Source organism: Rhipicephalus sanguineus, chromosome 7 (assembly GCF_013339695.2).
Source record: "Rhipicephalus sanguineus isolate Rsan-2018 chromosome 7, BIME_Rsan_1.4, whole genome shotgun sequence".
Lineage (NCBI taxonomy): Eukaryota > Metazoa > Arthropoda > Arachnida > Ixodida > Ixodidae > Rhipicephalus > Rhipicephalus sanguineus.
Genome location: NC_051182.1, coordinates 151465258 through 151483421, shown reverse-complemented (window position 1 = coordinate 151483421; position 18164 = coordinate 151465258). Strand labels below are relative to the sequence as shown.

Sequence of the window (18164 nt, the reverse complement as noted above, 5' to 3'; positions counted from 1 at the left end):
GGTCAATCTCGGCCCCTCAGAAACGAACGTGGTTGCTGTAATGGCCCGTAGAAACTTTCCGCTGTGCTGTATTAAGTGCCCTTGTCTTAACCAGCCCCGACCAACTCTTGCTGCAACGTGCACACAGCGCCATGTGACTGGTTTACACCGACGCACTTGTTGCATCACTTAGTGGTGCCATGGCTGTGCATCGTTTGATGTAGCGATAAATCTCGAGAAAGAGAGAGAGAGAGAGAGATGAAGAAGGAGGCTGGGAGGTTAAGCAGATATTAGGATCCGGTTCGTTACCCTACACTAGATTGGGGAAATAGGGGTCGGAAAGAGGGTGTAGAAAGAAAGAGAGAGAAAAAAAGGAAAAAAAAAACCCACAAACCCAGTGTCGAAAATTACCGCAACTGGTGGTCCCTACATGTGCTGATCTGGGTACACCTGTCTTGGCTTTTTACAGGTGGCATTGCGACGGTGCAACCCAAAACAACCCAACCGTTAGCTTTGGGTGAGTCGAAACCGTTGATTACTCTACTTGAAGAATACGGGAGAGACACGAGCATGCTGGAGAGACAAGCGGCGTCAAGAGGTCTTAAAGACGTTTCGATGTGAAACAAGTGCAAAAGAAAAAAGAAAAAAAAAACCAATACGGAAGCCGAGTTTCATCTTTATCAATTAGAAAAAAAAATTACGGAGGTACTCAGATTGTTGTCCATACGTATTCGAGAGTATTATTGGATTCAAATATAACGAGGCCAGTGTTGCCTTTGTTAAAGCCGATAGCCAACATCAGTCCCACACTTAACATTATTTGCCTCTCCACAACCCGCCATTTAGTCAATTTATAGCTATACTAGCCAAAATTTGTCAAGATTAGCAACACATGCCAATGCGAGCCGACCTTTACAATAAGTTAGGATGTGTTCCATTGATTGCCGCAATAAAATAGACTGCTGAACGGACAGCAGTCATCTTAAATGGCATTCCAACTCTCATGTAGCCGACAATATAAGCAGCATCGGGGACAAATAGGACGCAGACTAGTTTGCTGTAGCCTGCAAAAAAATATGCGATCACTTTGTACCACGTCCCGCAAAGCTTGGAACATCGAAGCACGGGCCTGTCGCCGCTCGTACCCTCCCCGTCGACAGACACGTCTAGCTTCGAGATGTGCGGCTGGGGAGTGCGCACTTCCTTAGGACGCCCCATGACTCCCTGGACACTATCGGCTGGAGCCGGGCTATGCACTACAAAGCGGAGGTTGCGCGCGATGTCTCCGTCAGTGGGCGTGGCTTAGCTCCTGCGTATGCGTGGATTGGCCAGGTGGTGCGGTATCTAGACGACGCGACGCTTGCTTCCTCTTTCTTTCTCTTCTCTCTCTTTTTATCTTTCGTTGATGTTCTCTCTGTCTCTTTCTTCTTTCTACATTTCTTTCTCTCTATTGCTTTCTCCTTCTTTCTGTGCTACGCCCTACTCTATACCCTCCTCCTTTCTTCCTAACAATCACATCTCTCCTCCTAATGCTCACTTCCCTTTCCCGCCCCATTGCTGCACTATACTACACAAGGCTGTGCTATGCTCTGCTAGCGTGCCTGGATAGCCGAGTAGTTAGAACGCACGCCTCCGGATTGTGGGTATGCGGGTTCGAATCCCGCTTCTTGAATAATATTTTTAAAGAATTTTTTGTCTTTCTCTTTCTTTATATCTTTCTTTCCGTCTCTGCTTGTTTCTCTCTTTCTTTGTCTCTCTCTCTTTACTCGTTCTCAGGGTTATTACAGGCCACGCCGTAGCGGTGAGCAGTGGGATTTGCTCAAATTCTGTGGTACACACCCGTTCATTATGACGATACGTTACGGGCACGGCCACACATTTTACGCCGAGCTAGGACAACTTCGATGTTAAAAATTGGCCGCGTATCTGCGTGCTTCGCTGCAAATGTCGTGTAAAGACGATAGAAGAGGCGCTGTGTGAGATATGGACGCCATCTGGCAATACGTCGGGAAACATGAGTGCTGTGTTGCGTGCTGGTAGTCCCGGCGCAGCAGCAGGCGAAGACCGGCGGTGACCAACGCGACCGCCGGGGACGCCAGCCAGCCCGAAAACGCGGTTTGGCGCGAAGCCCTGAGGCAGAGAAACGTCCGCACTCAACGAGTACTCTCCACATACTCTTTTATTTACACGTCGCCTGGGTAAAACAGGAACGCCAGAGCGGCGCCCACAACCGGCAGCCTGAAGGCCGCCCACAACGCTGCTTTTTCATTTTTTAAATATTTTTTTCACCTTCCTGGCCTTCTCAAAACTAAAGTTTTTCAACACCAACCCATGGCATTCGTACAGTGCAATACAGAACCGAAACCGAAACACAACAATGAGCTCGTGCGAAGGGCACGGAGGAAGGCAAATGTCAGCGGCGCAGTCGCATTTTCAGCTTTGTTGAAACAGCGCTCACTAGACGACGACGAAGTAAAAGAAGGCACAGGACAGGCGCTGCCTGTCCTGTGCCTTCTTTTACTTCGTCGTCGTCTAGTGAGCGCTGTTTCAACAAAGATGAACGCATACCAACTCGCTCAAGCTTCCATTCTTATGCATTTTCAGCGCAGCTTAAGAAACTAGGGTCCTTAAAATTACGTATGTATGCATTTTCTATTAAAGGAACACGCCACCTAATACTTACCTAGTGATGTTGCACCTCAGATATGCATGATATTTACTTTTTGATCGACAACGTTCACAAGTATGAACAGCCGCACCAGTTCAAGACGGCTGGCCCTTGGGCAAGTGGTTCAACTTTGGCCGAGTGGCTGAATCGAGGGACGTGCCGACAAACAGAAAGACAGACAGACAGAAAGACAGACCAAAATTTCTGCGTTTAAGTTCCCCAAGAAAGACTATCGTCTTTAAAACATCAGGACGGCGCGGAACACGCAGCACATTCACTGCGAAAGCTGGGAAGAGCGGCCTTTCTAGAACCCGTTGCAGACTCTCTTGGGGCAGCCACTACACTTGCAAGGTAACCACTGGGCCATAAATCGTCATAATTTTTGTGAAGTAGGGAAACGCCCACTATGCCATTATTCGTCATTCTGCGGAGAAGCGAAGTACAAGCTGCACATCTGTAAGGCATTATGAGTACTTTGTTGATGCTGTGGCTGATGACGATGAAGAATTATGGCTGAACCCCTTTGTGATGGGGTGGAAGGTTTAAACGACCCACTCGTTACGCAATTAGCACTGTGTGACGCCTGTTTGTTATTTTACACTTATACCGCGCTATATTACATATGTTAACGTGATTCCTTGCCGCAGGTGACGCCTGTATAGTGTCTTTTAGCGAAGGAGTTTCAAGTACCGGTGTGGCTCTGTGCTAGAATGCTCAACTGCCACACAGAAGGGCCGGGTTCAAGTCCCTGCCGATCCTGGATATGTTTTTTTTGCTCATTTCGCGCGATCGTGGTTACGGACACCGGCGGTGGCAGCTGACAAATACGCCATCAAAATTGGCTGTTGTTGTGATCTCATAATAGCTTTCGCTTTAAAATGGACGTGGGCAGGTCACGTCATCAGAAGGAGAGATAAATGAGGGGGAGTTAGAGCATCGGAACGGAAACCATATTCGAAGCGATGGCCGAGGGCGGCAGTTAGTCAAGTGGAGCGACGAAATTAAGAAATTTGGAAGCATAAAATAGAATCAGTTCGCGTAGGATATGGGGGGTTGGAGATCGGTGCAAGGCCTTCATCCGGCGATGGGCATAATGCAGGTTGATAATGATGGCACATTGCATATGATATATTGTGATTATGAGACATTGTATAACTTGTATATATGTCCATGTACTTGTCATTTGTTCATGACTAAGTTCATGTACCACCCTGTTAAAATCGCCCAATGGCGATTGAAGTACCTGTAAATATATAAATAATAAATAAATGATGATCATCTTGCTTCTCAAGAAACCAAACAAAACTATAATTGGCCGCATGCTCGAATATTTTTGCGTGATGTAGAAGCCACATAGGAAATGTGATACCAAAAAACTGGAATCCACTCAAAAAACAGCTATGCGTTTCGTATACAAAAGATATAACAGGAATTTTTCTCAATCGAATTTTCTTCCCCAGCTAGCTGTCACTACTCTTTCGAAGTGTCGCCATGTTGAATTTCAGTAACACTGTTGAATGCCTGAAAAAAAGTAACACTGTTGAACGCCATGTTGAATGCCTGAAATTTTTTTACACACTAATCAATTCTCGCCGCCTTGACACACTAGACAGTTATCTTAAGTTTTCAAGGCCTTTATCTACAAGAAGCGACCACGCCCTTAACATTGCAACGTTTTTTTACCCGCACTGACATGTTCAAATATAGCTTTTTTCTTTCAACAATCGAAGCCTGGAGTTTGTTGCAAAAAAGTGTTCGTTCCTTACAACTTAAAGAATTTCTGGAAGCCTGTTCATGAATGCTCATTTGTTGTTGCAGTTTTTTTTTACCCCACTCCTGCAATAGCCTCACTGAGGCTGCAGTATGTAAAAAAATGATGACAGCAATGTGATGTCACGAGACGGGCGAATTGTTATTCCAAAAGTAGTCCTGTTGCTGTCTGCTAATAACCGTATAGACAAGCCGGAAAACGGGCTGTATTAGGGCTCGTTCTCACAAAAGCCGTTCTTCTCGGGATAAGAGATAGTATACGTAGTAATTAACGCAAGGATGACTCGCGAATGGGCGCTAACTGTTACGCAACCCTCACCTCGCAGGAGGAGCTGAGCCACCGGTGGGCTTCCCGCGTCCACCAGGTGAGACGGCTAGAGGTGAGTAGCCCAGGCTTTCGATGAACGACATGACCTTTGCACTAGGGGGCGAGCGAATACCAAATTTTCAATTTCGAAGCGAATTCGAATAATGAAAACCAAGTGCGAACCGAATGGAATATTTTATCTTCGGAGCTGTTCAAACCGACCGTTAGTCCGGGCAGAGCGAACAGAAAACTGCCATCGTCACGAGCCGGCAGGCGCTCTCTTCGTTCTCTTCTTCTCCTCCTTCCTTCCCAGTACACGTGCGCCGATTTGTGCTGCGTGGGATGCAATAACTATAATGGGCGGCAGATACGAGAGAAAGAGATGGAAAGGGAAAGAGATAAACAGAGAGGAAGAAAGGGAAGGAATGCAGAAAAAACAGAAAGACACAGAAAGAAACAGACAGAGAGATATAGAAAGAAACAGGCAAAAAAAGGAGAAAAGACAGAGCAAGACAAAGAGAAAGAGAGAGAATCAACGAATGAGAGAGAAAAAAACAGCGAGAGAGAGTAAGAGATGGAAAGAAAGAGGAAGCGAGAAATAGAGAGAGAGAGAGGGAAAGAAAAGGAAGAAAGAAAGAGGTAGAAAGAGCGAGAAAGGGAAATAAATAGAGAAAGACAGAAATACAAATAGACAAACAAGAAAGAGATAGCAGGAAATACAGAGAGTAGGAGAAAAGGAGAAAGAAAGAGAGAAAGTAAGATAAAAGTAAAGAGAAACAAGGCAGGCTGCCCAGCTTGGCACTTCCTTCAGGCTTGGCACCACTAGTGGGAAGCTGCGGCCACCCCACGAAATTTTGGTGAAGTATGTGTTTTTACCAGCAATAAATAATAAAACCAGGTGTTTTTCTCAAAAAGTCATGGGTTTTATAGCAAGTGGGCCCCTCCCGAAAAAAATTCCTGGCTACGGGCCTGCGAGTCTGGCTACTGCACTTGAATACTGACTCAAAATTTGCAAAAGCACACTGGGGGAGCGGGGAAGTGGCAACTAAAATAATTTGTCTATTTGCGGATGAAATCTCGCGAAATTTAGTATGCTATTTTTTGTGCTGGTTTCAATATTGTCTATGAAGTTTTGTGGTGTTGGAATACTTCGAATAGTCAGTGGCTTGCGAATCGAATCGAATGCCGAACTATTGGAGTCGAACATTCGAAGTTTCGGTTATTCGTATACCCCTGCTTTGCATCCTTCAAGGACTAGAAAAGGCGGACGCTGAAGGAGGACAAGTGAAATGGGAGAACTTATTTAGAGTCAATACGCTCATGCAAAAGAAAACTGTTGCTTATGTCACTGCGTTAGTGGGGAATGAGAGTGTAGAGCGGAGAAGTGTGCGAGGTATCAAGCGGTGAAGAAGGGTGAAGGAGGAAGAGAGGCAACCGGAAACCTTGCAGTCCCTACACATGTCCCTACAGAAATATTAAAACACCACATTTAGCTAGCCTAACTACAGCCCATCCCAGCCCAACGCATATACAGTTGGACTCTCGACGGCACCAGAATTAGAGATGAAATTCGCTCGCGCACAAAGTGGACGCTTTACCTCAGGAGGGCAGCTTCGGTATGTTGCTGCTGTCTCGCTAGTCTGATAAATTTATTGCTCTTACATATCACCATCGGACGAAGCTGTTTGCAAGTAGCCCTTGCGTACGTTTCACATAGCAAGAGTGCATCGCGGGTGAAATCAGAAGCGAAGTAGTAAAGAGGGAAGGTATCTTAATAATAGATACGGCGTTTGCGCTGACGTTTCATCAGTATCACAGTCTGGGATAAGAGCCCAGGCACAAAGAGGCTCTGAGAGTTCTCAGTCTGTGCATACACCTACACATATGAAGAAAGCGCACTGGCCGAAAACGAGGCCCAAGTACATATGCACCCACTAGAAGTACTATGCACCCACAAAGTACAATCTCTGTAGCAACGGAGTGGCGGGTGACTTAGGAGGCAAATGCTAGAAACCATTTTAGTGGTCGTTTTGATGTTGACTGTTCCACATATTTCATGTCTACTCAGATGGTGACAAAGGAATAAAGAATCCAAAACCAACCAAAGGGGATACGGGTACGTGAGGAACCAATGCTGGCAACAATTTTAGTGTTCGTTTTGATGTTGACTGCTGCACAATTTTCTCGTCTAATCCCAGGCGGTGACACAGGGACAAAAAAGCCAGAACCAATCAAAGATGATATGGGTGAGTAAGCAGCTACATGGTAGCAAAAATTTTAGCGGTAATTTTGATGTTGACTTTGTTAATGCTTGTCGACGGGCTAGTTGGTTTTGAAGCATTGTAATGAAAAACATCGCAGGAAGACAGGGACGGAAAGGGGCACACACACGAGCGCTTACTCGCATCTGATTTTATTTCCAACAGTGTACGAAACATAGTATACACATGAAAATAAGGAACTGTTCATCAACCACGTGCACTCGTCGGCCGCTCGTTAGAACCGCTATCTCAACTAACTATAAATATCAAGAACCGGCTTTTCTTTTTCTGTATATACCCTTTCCTTTCTCTTTCTATACCCTTCTCATGCAGTTGAGTGTATATCGGCAAGACTGGCAGGTGCTTAAATGAAATGCTCAAGGAGCACAATTATAACCTCAACACAGCTGTTTCCGCTCATTTAGGGTTACACTGCAGAAATTGTGGATGTGTTCCACACTTTGAAAATACAATGCTTAGCCGCTGCTCCGACAAGATGACCAGATTAATAATCGAAGCTGCAAACAAGATAAAAACAGAATGGCGCATGTGTAAGCGGGGCGTCGCTAGCGCTGATTGAGAAAGAAAAGCAGTTTCTTGATATGTATAGTGGGATAAGACAGCGGCTGCAAAGAGTGGACGAAAAGTGCACGTGGTTGTTGAACAATTCTTCGTTTTTGTGTGTATGATACATATTTTATACAGCACTGGAAATAAAATAAGTTGTCAGTCAGAGCTAGGGTGTGTGCCCTTTTCCGTCGTTGCCTTACTGCGCTATTTTTCGTTAGAGTGATGTTGACTGTTGCACAACTCTCTTGTATACTTCTAGGTGGTAACACAGGCACAAAGAAACCTAAACCAACCAAAGGTGATAATGGTGAGAAAGGAACTACAAGGGAGCACAAATTTAGTGGTCGTTTTGATGTTGACTGTTGCACAACTTTCTTGTCTACTCCCAGGTGGTGACACAGGGACAAAGAAGCCTAAACCTACCGAAGGTGGCAATGGTGAGTAAGGATATACGTGGTAGCACAATTTTAGTGATCATATTGATGTTGACTGCACAACTCTCTTGTCTACTCCCAGATGGTGACACAGGGACAAAGAAACCTAAACCAACCAAAGGTGATAATGGTGAGAAAGGAACTACAAGGGAGCACAAATTTAGTGGTCGTTTTGATGTTGACTGTTGCACAACTTTCTTGTCTACACCCAGGTGGTGACACAGGGACAAAGAAGCCTAAACCTACCGAAGGTGGTAATGGTGAGTAAGGATATACGTGGTAGCACAATTTTAGTGGTCATATTGATGTTGACTGCACAACTCTCTTGTATACTCCCAGGTGGAGACACAGGGACAAAGAAACCTAAACCAACCAAAGGTGATAATGGTGAGAAAGGAACTACAAGGGAGCATAATTTTAGTGGTCGTTTTGATGTTGACTGTTGCACAACTTTGTCTACTCCCAGGTGGTGACACAGGGACAAAGAAGCCTAAACCTACCGAAGCTGGTAATGGTGAGTAAGGATATACATGGTAGCATAATTTTAGTGGTCATATTGATGTTGACTGCACAACTCTCTTGTATACTCCCAGGTGGAGACGCAGGGACAAAGAAACCTAAACCAACCAAAGGTGATAATGGTGAGAAAGGAACTACAAGGGAGCACAAATTTAGTGGTCGTTTTGATGTTGACTGTTGCACAACTTTCTTGTCTACTCCCAGGTGGTGACACAGGGACAAAGAAGCCTAAACCTACCGAAGGTGGTAATGGTGAGTAAGGATATACGTGGTAGCACAATTTTAGTGGTCATATTGATGTTGACTGCACAACTCTCTTGTATACTCCCAGGTGGAGACACAGGGACAAAGAAACCTAAACCAACCAAAGGTGATAATGGTGAGAAAGGAACTACAAGGGAGCATAATTTTAGTGGTCGTTTTGATGTTGACTGTTGCACAACCTTGTCTACTCCCAGGTGGTGACACAGGGACAAAGAAGCCTAAACCTACCGAAGGTGGTAATGGTGAGTAAGGATATACATGGTAACACAATTTTAGTGGTCATATTGATGTTGACTGCACAACTCTCTTGTATACTCCCAGGTGGAGACACAGGGACAAAGAAACCTAAACCAACCAAAGGTGATAATGGTGAGAAAGGAACTACAAGGGAGCACAAATTTAGTGGTCGTTTTGATGTTGACTGTTGCACAACTTTCTTGTCTACACCCAGGTGGTGACACAGGGACAAAGAAGCCTAAACCTACCGAAGGTGGTAATGGTGAGTAAGGATATACATGGTAGCATAATTTTAGTGGTCATATTGATGTTGACTGCACAACTCTCTTGTATACTCCCAGGTGGAGACGCAGGGACAAAGAAACCTAAACCAACCAAAGGTGATAATGGTGAGAAAGGAACTACAAGGGAGCACAAATTTAGTGGTCGTTTTGATGTTGACTGTTGCACAACTTTCTTGTCTACTCCCAGGTGGTGACACAGGGACAAAGAAGCCTAAACCTACCGAAGGTGGTAATGGTGAGTAAGGATATACGTGGTAGCACAATTTTAGTGGTCATATTGATGTTGACTGCACAACTCTCTTGTATACTCCCAGGTGGAGACACAGGGACAAAGAAACCTAAACCAACCAAAGGTGATAATGGTGAGAAAGGAACTACAAGGGAGCACAAATTTAGTGGTCGTTTTGATGTTGACTGTTGCACAACTTTCTTGTCTACTCCCAGGTGGTGACACAGGGACAAAGAAGCCTAAACCTACCGAAGGTGGTAATGGTGAGTAAGGATATACGTGGTAGCACAATTTTAGTGGTCATATTGATGTTGACTGCACAACTCTCTTGTATACTCCCAGGTGGAGACACAGGGACAAAGAAACCTAAACCAACCAAAGGTGATAATGGTGAGAAAGGAACTACAAGGGAGCATAATTTTAGTGGTCGTTTTGATGTTGACTGTTGCACAACCTTGTCTACTCCCAGGTGGTGACACAGGGACAAAGAAGCCTAAACCTACCGAAGGTGGTAATGGTGAGTAAGGATATACATGGTAACACAATTTTAGTGGTCATATTGATGTTGACTGCACAACTCTCTTGTATACTCCCAGGTGGAGACACAGGGACAAAGAAACCTAAACCAACCAAAGGTGATAATGGTGAGAAAGGAACTACAAGGGAGCACAAATTTAGTGGTCGTTTTGATGTTGACTGTTGGACAACTTTCTTGTCTACTCCCAGGTGGTGACACAGGGACAAAGAAGCCTAAACCTACCGAAGGTGGTAATGGTGAGTAAGGATATACGTGGTAGCACAATTTTAGTGGTCATATTGATGTTCACTGCACAACTCTCTTGTCTACTCCCAGGTGGTGACACAGGGACAAAGAAACCTAGACCAACCAAAGGTGATAATGGTGAGAAAGGAACTACAAGGGAGCACAAATTTAGTGGTCGTTTTGATGTTGACTGTTGCACAACTTTCTTGTCTACTCCCAGGTGGTGACACAGGGACAAAGAAGCCTAAACCTACCGAAGGTGGTAATGGTGAGTCGGATATACGTGGTAGCACAATTTTAGTTGTCATATTGATGCTGACTGCACAACAATCTTGTATTCTCCCAGGTGGTGACACAGGGACAAGGAAATCTAAACCAACCAAAGGTGATAATGGTGAGAAAGGAACTACAAGGGAGCATAATTTTAGTGGTCGTTTCGATGTTGAATGTTGCACAAATTTCTTGTCTACTCCCAGGTGGTGACACAGGGACAAAGAAGCCTAAACCTACCGAAGGTGGTAATGGTGAGTAAGGATATACGTGGCAGCACAATTTTAGTGGTCATAGTGATGTTGACTGCACAACTCTCTTGTATACTCCCAGGTGGTGACACAGGGACAAAGAAACCTAAACCAACCAAAGGTGATAATGGTGAGGAAGGAACTACAAGGGAGCATAATTTTAGTGGTCGTTTTGATGTTGAATGTTGAACAACTTTCTTGTCTACTCCCAGGTGGTGACACAGGGACAAAGAAGCCTAAACCTACCGAAGGTGGTAATGGTGAGTAAAGATATACGTGGTAGCGCAATTTTAGTGGTCATATTGATGTTGACTGCACAACTCTCTTGCCTACTGCCAGGTGGTGACACAGGGACAAAGAAGCCTAAACCAACCAAAGGTGATAATGGTGAGAAAGGAACTACAAGGGAGCACAAATATAGTGGTCGTTTTGATGTTGACTGTTGCACAACTTTCTTGTCTACTCCCAGGTGGTGACACAGGGACAAAGAAGCCTAAACCTAACGAAGGTGGTAATGGTGAGTAAGGATATACGTGGTAGCACAATTTTAGCGGTCATATTGATGTTGACTGTTGCACAAATTTCTTGTCTACACCCAGGTGGTGACACAGGGACAAAGAAGCCTAAACCTACCGAAGGTGGTAATGGTGAGTAAGGATATACGTGGTAGCACAATTTTAGTGGTCATATTGATGTTGACTGTTGCACAACTTTCTTGTCTACACCCAGGTGGTGACACAGGGACAAAGAAGCCTAAACCTACCGAAGGTGGTAATGGTGAGTAAGGATATACGTGGTAGCACAATTTTAGTGGTCATATTGATGTTGACTGCACAACTCTCTTGTATACTCCCAGGTGGAGACACAGGGACAAAGAAACCTAAACCAACAAAAGGTGATAATGGTGAGAAAGGAACTACAAGGGAGCATAATTTTAGTGGTCGTTTTGATGTTGACGGTTGCACAACCTTGTCTACTCCCAGGTGATGACACAGGGACAAAGAAGCCTAAACCTACCGAAGGTGGTAATGGTGAGTAAGGATATACATGGTAACACAATTTTAGTGGTCATATTGATGTTGACTGCACAGCTCTCTTGTATACTCCCAGGTGGAGACACAGGGACAAAGAAACCTAAACCAACCAAAGGTGATAATGGTGAGAAAGGAACTACAAGGGAGCACAAATTTAGTGGTCGTTTTGATGTTGACTGTTGGACAACTTTCTTTTCGACTCCCAGGTGGTGACACAGGGACAAAGAAGCCTAAACCTACCGAAGGTGGTAATGGTGAGTAAGGATATACGTGGTAGCACAATTTTAGTGGTCATATTGATGTTCACTGCACAACTCTCGTGTCTACTCCCAGGTGGTGACACAGGGACAAAGAAACCTAGACCAACCAAAGGTGATAATGGTGAGGAAGGAACTACAAGGGAACACAAATTTAGTGGTCGTTTTGATGTTGACTGTTGCACAACTTTCTTGTCTACTCCCAGGTGGTGACACAGGGACAAAGAAGCCTAAACCTACCGAAGGTGGTAATGGTGAGTCGGATATACGTGGTAGCACAATTTTAGTGGTCATATTGATGCTGACTGCACAACTCTCTTGTATTCTCCCAGGTGGTGACACAGGGACAAGGAAACCTAAACCAACCAAAGGTGATAATGGTGAGAAAGGAACTACAAGGGAGCATAATTTTAGTGGTCGTTTTGATGTTGACTGTTGCACAACTTTCTTGTCTACTCCCAGGTGGTGACACAGGGACAAAAAAGCCTAACCCTACCGAAGGTGGTAATGGTGAGTAAGGATATACGTGGTAGCACAATTTTAGCGGTCATATTGATGTTGACTGCACAACTCTCTTGTATACTCCCAGGTGGTGACACAGGGACAAAGAAACCTAAACCTACCGAAGGTGGTAAAGGTGAGTAAGGATATACGTGGCAGCACAATTTTAATGGTCATATTGATGTTGACTGCGCAACTCTCTTGTATATTCCCAGGTGGTGACACAGGGACAAAGAAACCTAAACCAACCAAAGGTGATAATGGTGAGGAAGGAACTACAAGGGAGCATAATTTTAGTGGTCGTTTTGATGTTGTATGTTGAACAACTCTCTTGTATACTCCCAGGTGGTGACACAGGGACAAAGAAACCTAAACCAACCAAAGGTGATAATGGTGAGGAAGGAACTACAAGGGAGCATAATTTTAGTGGTCGTTTTGATGTTGAATGTTGAACAACTTTCTTGTCTACCCCCAGGTGGTGACACAGGGACAAAGAAGCCTAAACCTACCGAAGGTGGTAATGGTGAGTAAAGATATACGTGGTAGCGCAATTTTAGTGGTCATATTGATGTTGACTGCACAACTCTCTTGTCTACTGCCAGGTGGTGACACAGGGACAAAGAAACCTAAACCAACCAAAGGTGATAATGGTGAGGAAGGAACTACAAGGGAACACAAATTTAGTGGTCGTTTTGATGTTGACTGTTGCACAACTTTCTTGTCTACTCCCAGGTGGTGACACAGGGACAAAAAAGCCTAACCCTACCGAAGGTGGTAATGGTGAGTAAGGATATACGTGGTAGCACAATTTTAGCGGTCATATTGATGTTGACTGCACAACTCTCTTGTATACTCCCAGGTGGTGACACAGGGACAAAGAAACCTAAACCAACCAAAGGTGATAATGGTGAGAAAGGAACTACAAGGGAGCATAATTTTAGTGGTCGTTTTGATGTTGACTGTTGCACAACTTTCTTGTCTACACCCAGGTGGTGACACAGGGACAAAGAAGCCTAAACCTACCGAAGGTGGTAATGGTGAGTAAGGATATACGTGGTAGCACAATTTTAGTGGTCATATTGATGTTGACTGCACAACCCTCTTCTATACTCCCAGGTGGTGACACAGGGACAAAGAAACCTAAACCAACCAAAGGTGATAATGGTGAGAAAGGAACTACAAGGGAGCACAAATTTAGTACTCATTTTGATGTTGACTGTTGCACAACTTTCTTGTCTACTCCCAGGTGGTGACACAGGGACAAAGAAACCTAAACCAACCAAAGGTGATAATGGTGAGAAAGGAACTACAAGGGAGCACAAATATAGTGGTCGTTTTGATGTTGACTGTTGCACAACTTTCTTGTCTACTCCCAGGTGGTGACACAGGGACAAAGAAGCCTAAACCTACCGAAGGTGGTAATGGTGAGTAAGGATATACGTTGTAGCACAATTTTAGTGGTCATATTGATGTTGACTGCACAACTCTCTTGTATACTCCCAGGTGGTGACACAGGGACAAAGAAACCTAAACCAACCAAAGGTGATAATGGTGAGAAAGGAACTACAAGGGAGCATAATTTTAGTGGTCGTTTTGATGTTGAATGTTGCACAACTTTCTTGTCTTCTCCCAGGTGGTGACACAGGGACAAAGAAGCCTAAACCTACCGAAGGTGGTAATGGTGAGTAAGGATATACGTGGTAGCACAATTTTAGTGGTCATATTGATGTTGACTGCACAACTCTCTTGTATACTCCCAGGTGGTGACACAGGGACAAAGAAACCTAAACCAACCAAAGGTGATAATGGTGAGAAAGGAACTACAAGGGAACATAATTTTAGTGGTCGTTTTGATGTTGACTGTTGCACAACTTTCTTGTCTACACCCAGGTGGTGACACAGGGACAAAGAAGCCTAAACCTACCGAAGGTGGTAATGGTGAGTAAGGATATACGTGGTAGCACAATTTTAGTGGTCATATTGATGTTGACTGCACAACCCTCTTGTATACTCCCAGGTGGTGACACAGGGACAAAGAAACCTAAACCAACCAAAGGTGATAATGGTGAGAAAGGAACTACAAGGGAGCACAAATTTAGTACTCATTTTGATGTTGACTGTTGCACAACTTTCTTGTCTACTCCCAGGTGGTGACACAGGGACAAAGAAACCTAAACCAACCAAAGGTGATAATGGTGAGAAAGGAACTACAAGGGAGCACAAATATAGTGGTCGTTTTGATGTTGACTGTTGCACAACTTTCTTGTCTACTCCCAGGTGGTGACACAGGGACAAAGAAGCCTAAACCTACCGAAGGTGGTAATGGTGAGTAAGGATATACGTGGTAGCACAATTTTAGTGGTCATATTGATGTTGACTGCACAACTCTCTTGTATACTCCCAGGTGGTGACACAGGGACAAAGAAACCTAAACCAACCAAAGGTGATAATGGTGAGAAAGGAACTACAAGGGAGCATAATTTTAGTGGTCGTTTTGATGTTGAATGTTGCACAACTTTCTTGTCTTCTCCCAGGTGGTGACACAGGGACAAAGAAGCCTAAACCTACCGAAGGTGGTAATGGTGAGTAAGGATATACGTGGTAGCACAATTTTAGTGGTCATATTGATGTTGACTGCACAACTCTCTTGTATACTCCCAGGTGGTGACACAGGGACAAAGAAACCTAAACCAACCAAAGGTGATAATGGTGAGAAAGGAACTACAAGGGAACATAATTTTAGTGGTCGTTTTGATGTTGAATGTTGCACAACTTTCTTGTCTACTCCCAGGTGGTGACACAGGGACAAAGAAGCCTAAACCTACCGAAGGTGGTAATGGTGAGTAAGGATATACGTGGTAGCACAATTTTAGTGGTCATATTGATGTTGACTGCACAACCCTCTTGTATACTCCCAGGTGGTGACACAGGGACAAAGAAACCTAAACCAACCAAAGGTGATAATGGTGAGAAAGGAACTACAAGGGAGCACAAATTTAGTACTCATTTTGATGTTGACTGTTGCACAACTTTCTTGTCTACTCCCAGGTGGTGACACAGGGACAAAGAAACCTAAACCAACCAAAGGTGATAATGGTGAGAAAGGAACTACAAGGGAGCACAAATATAGTGGTCGTTTTGATGTTGACTGTTGCACAACTTTCTTGTCTACTCCCAGGTGGTGACACAGGGACAAAGAAGCCTAAACCTACCGAAGGTGGTAATGGTGAGTAAGGATATACGTGGTAGCACAATTTTAGTGGTCATATTGATGTTGACTGCACAACTCTCTTGTATACTCCCAGGTGGTGACACAGGGACAAAGAAACCTAAACCAACCAAAGGTGATAATGGTGAGAAAGGAACTACAAGGGAGCATAATTTTAGTGGTCGTTTTGATGTTGAATGTTGCACAACTTTCTTGTCTTCTCCCAGGTGGTGACACAGGGACAAAGAAGCCTAAACCTACCGAAGGTGGTAATGGTGAGTAAGGATATACGTGGTAGCACAATTTTAGTGGTCATATTGATGTTGACTGCACAACTCTCTTGTATACTCCCAGGTGGTGACACAGGGACAAAGAAACCTAAACCAACCAAAGGTGATAATGGTGAGAAAGGAACTACAAGGGAACATAATTTTAGTGGTCGTTTTGATGTTGAATGTTGCACAACTTTCTTGTCTACTCCCAGGTGGTGACACAGGGACAAAGAAGCCTAAACCTACCGAAGGTGGTAATGGTGAGTAAGGATATACGTGGTAGCACAATTTTAGCGGTCATATTGATGTTGACTGCACAACTCTCTTGTATACTCCCAGGTGGTGACACAGGGACAAAGAAACCTAAACCAACCAAAGGTGATAATGGTGAGAAAGGAACTACAAGGTAGCACAAATTTAGTGGTCGTTTTGATGTTGACTGTTGCACAACTTTCTTGTCTACTCCCAGGTGGCGACACAGGGACAAAGAAGCCTAAACCTACCGAAGGTGGTAATGGTGAGTAAGGATATACGTGGTAGCACAATTTTAGTGATCATATTGATGTTGACAGGACAACTTTCTTGTCTACTCCCAGGTGGTGACACAGGGACAAAGAAACCTAAACCAACCAAAGGTGATAATGGTGAGAAAGGAACTACAAGGGAGCACAAATTTCGTGGTCGTTTTGATGTTGACTGTTGCACAACTTTCTTGTCTACTCCCAGGTGGTGACACAGGGACAAAGAAGCCTAAACCTACCGAAGGTGGTAATGGTGAGTAAGGATATACGTGGTAGCACAATTTTAGTGGTCATATTGATGTTGACTGCACAACTCTCTTGTATACTCCCAGGTGGTGACACAGGGACAAAGAAACCTAAACCAACCAAAGGTGATAATGGTGAGAAAGGAACTACAGGAGAATTATTTCAGTGGTCGTTTTGATGTTTACTGTTGCACAACTTTCTTGTCTACTCCCAGGTGGTGACACAGGGACAAAGAAGCCTAAACCTACCGAAGGTGGTAATGGTGAGTAAGGATATACGTGGCAGCACAATTTAATGGTCATAACGTTAGGGGTAGCTTAGTAACTATTTATTAAATCGTTAAAACAGCGCAGGGTGGACGAGATGGCGGCAGTCCAGCAACAACCAGAGAAGCGACGTCGTCTTCCTCGTCTTTCATGCAGCCACGCTGCGGCGGCTGTGTGGTATCATAACCCCCCGGCGGGTTATTACCCTCCCTCGACCACAGATGTGGTCGAGGGAGGGTAATAAGGCTTGAGCCGAGACACGTGAACGACGTCGCTCGTAGCTGACGATGACGTTGTTGGATCGGCTGGGACGATCTCATACGTAACGTCAGTGATTTGGCGAACGACACCGTGACAGGAGTTTCTCAGAAAACCTCACACGCCGAGTGGGAGACCAGAGGACACAAGAGAACCCGGAGAAGAGCGCACGTCTCTATGACTACAATCATAGAGCTGTCTTTGCCGCTCCTGCGAGGCCTCGAGGCGATTACGGGCGAGTTGGCGCGCGTGGTCGGCGCGGGCGATGGCTTCGGCGGCATATTCGGTGGCAGAAGGCAGCAAGTTGTCCAAGGGTAGTGCGGGTTCTCGTCCTTATAAGAGATAGAATGGCGAATAGCCGGCAGTGTCGTGACGCGAGGAGTTGTAGGCGAACGTCACATACGGCAAATGAATGTCCCTGTCCTGGTGATCAGCCGCAACGTATTTCGCGAGCATGTCGGTTATGGTCCTGTTGAGGCGCTCCGTGAGGCCGTTCCTCTGTCGTTGGTACGAAGTCGTAAACTTATGTTTGGTATTGCATGACCGCAGGATTTCGTCAACGACAGCTGAGAGAAAGGTGCGGCAACGGTCAGTGAGAAGTTGGCGAAGGGCTCCGTGCACTGAAATTATGTCGTACAAAAGAAAGTCCGCAACCTCTGTAGCGCAACTCGTTGGAAGCGCTCGTGTGATAGCGTACCGCGTCGCGTAGTCTGTGGCGACAGCAGTCCATTTATTTCCAGAGCTGGAGTGTGGGAAAGGACCAAGCAGGTCGAGACCAACTCGAAAAAAAGGTTC

The 18164-nt window shown here is 44.9% G+C and overlaps 1 protein-coding gene and 1 long non-coding RNA gene across 2 annotated transcripts; both read left to right on the top strand.

The window, feature by feature from the left end:
- The first annotated feature begins 366 nt into the window (after positions 1-366).
- Positions 367-6973, top strand: LOC125759218 (uncharacterized). The gene is made up of 4 exons (XR_007416754.1): positions 367-496; positions 4744-4797; positions 6793-6840; positions 6923-6973. It is a non-coding gene; the product is annotated as an uncharacterized LOC125759218 (long non-coding RNA).
- Positions 6974-7481: 508 nt separating this feature from the next.
- On the top strand, positions 7482-17115 carry LOC119399158 (uncharacterized transmembrane protein DDB_G0289901-like). The gene is made up of 60 exons (XM_049417560.1): positions 7482-7536; positions 7945-7992; positions 8072-8119; positions 8202-8249; positions 8456-8503; positions 8713-8760; positions 8967-9014; positions 9094-9141; positions 9224-9271; positions 9481-9528; positions 9608-9655; positions 9738-9785; positions 9992-10039; positions 10119-10166; positions 10249-10296; positions 10376-10423; positions 10506-10553; positions 10762-10809; positions 10889-10936; positions 11019-11066; positions 11146-11193; positions 11276-11323; positions 11406-11453; positions 11536-11583; positions 12047-12094; positions 12174-12221; positions 12304-12351; positions 12430-12477; positions 12560-12607; positions 12687-12734; positions 13074-13121; positions 13201-13248; positions 13331-13378; positions 13458-13505; positions 13588-13635; positions 13715-13762; positions 13845-13892; positions 13975-14022; positions 14102-14149; positions 14232-14279; positions 14359-14406; positions 14489-14536; positions 14616-14663; positions 14746-14793; positions 14876-14923; positions 15003-15050; positions 15133-15180; positions 15260-15307; positions 15390-15437; positions 15517-15564; positions 15647-15694; positions 15777-15824; positions 15904-15951; positions 16034-16081; positions 16161-16208; positions 16291-16338; positions 16418-16465; positions 16548-16595; positions 16805-16852; positions 17060-17115. The coding sequence occupies exons 1-60, from the start codon at positions 7482-7484 to the stop codon at positions 17113-17115; spliced, it is 2895 nt and encodes a 964-aa protein (XP_049273517.1).
- Positions 17116-18164: the final 1049 nt, after the last annotated feature.

Excerpts from the sequence above, each read along its gene's own strand:
- LOC119399158 (XM_049417560.1), top strand. The coding sequence starts at position 7,482 with ATGACCAGATTAATAATCGAAGCTGCAAACAAGATAAAAACAGAATGG. Across the intron at positions 14,407-14,488 it reads ACCAACCAAAGGTGATAATG|GTGGTGACACAGGGACAAAG; the intron begins GTGAGAAAGGAA and ends GTCTACACCCAG. Across the intron at positions 16,082-16,160 it reads ACCTACCGAAGGTGGTAATG|GTGGTGACACAGGGACAAAG; the intron begins GTGAGTAAGGAT and ends GTATACTCCCAG.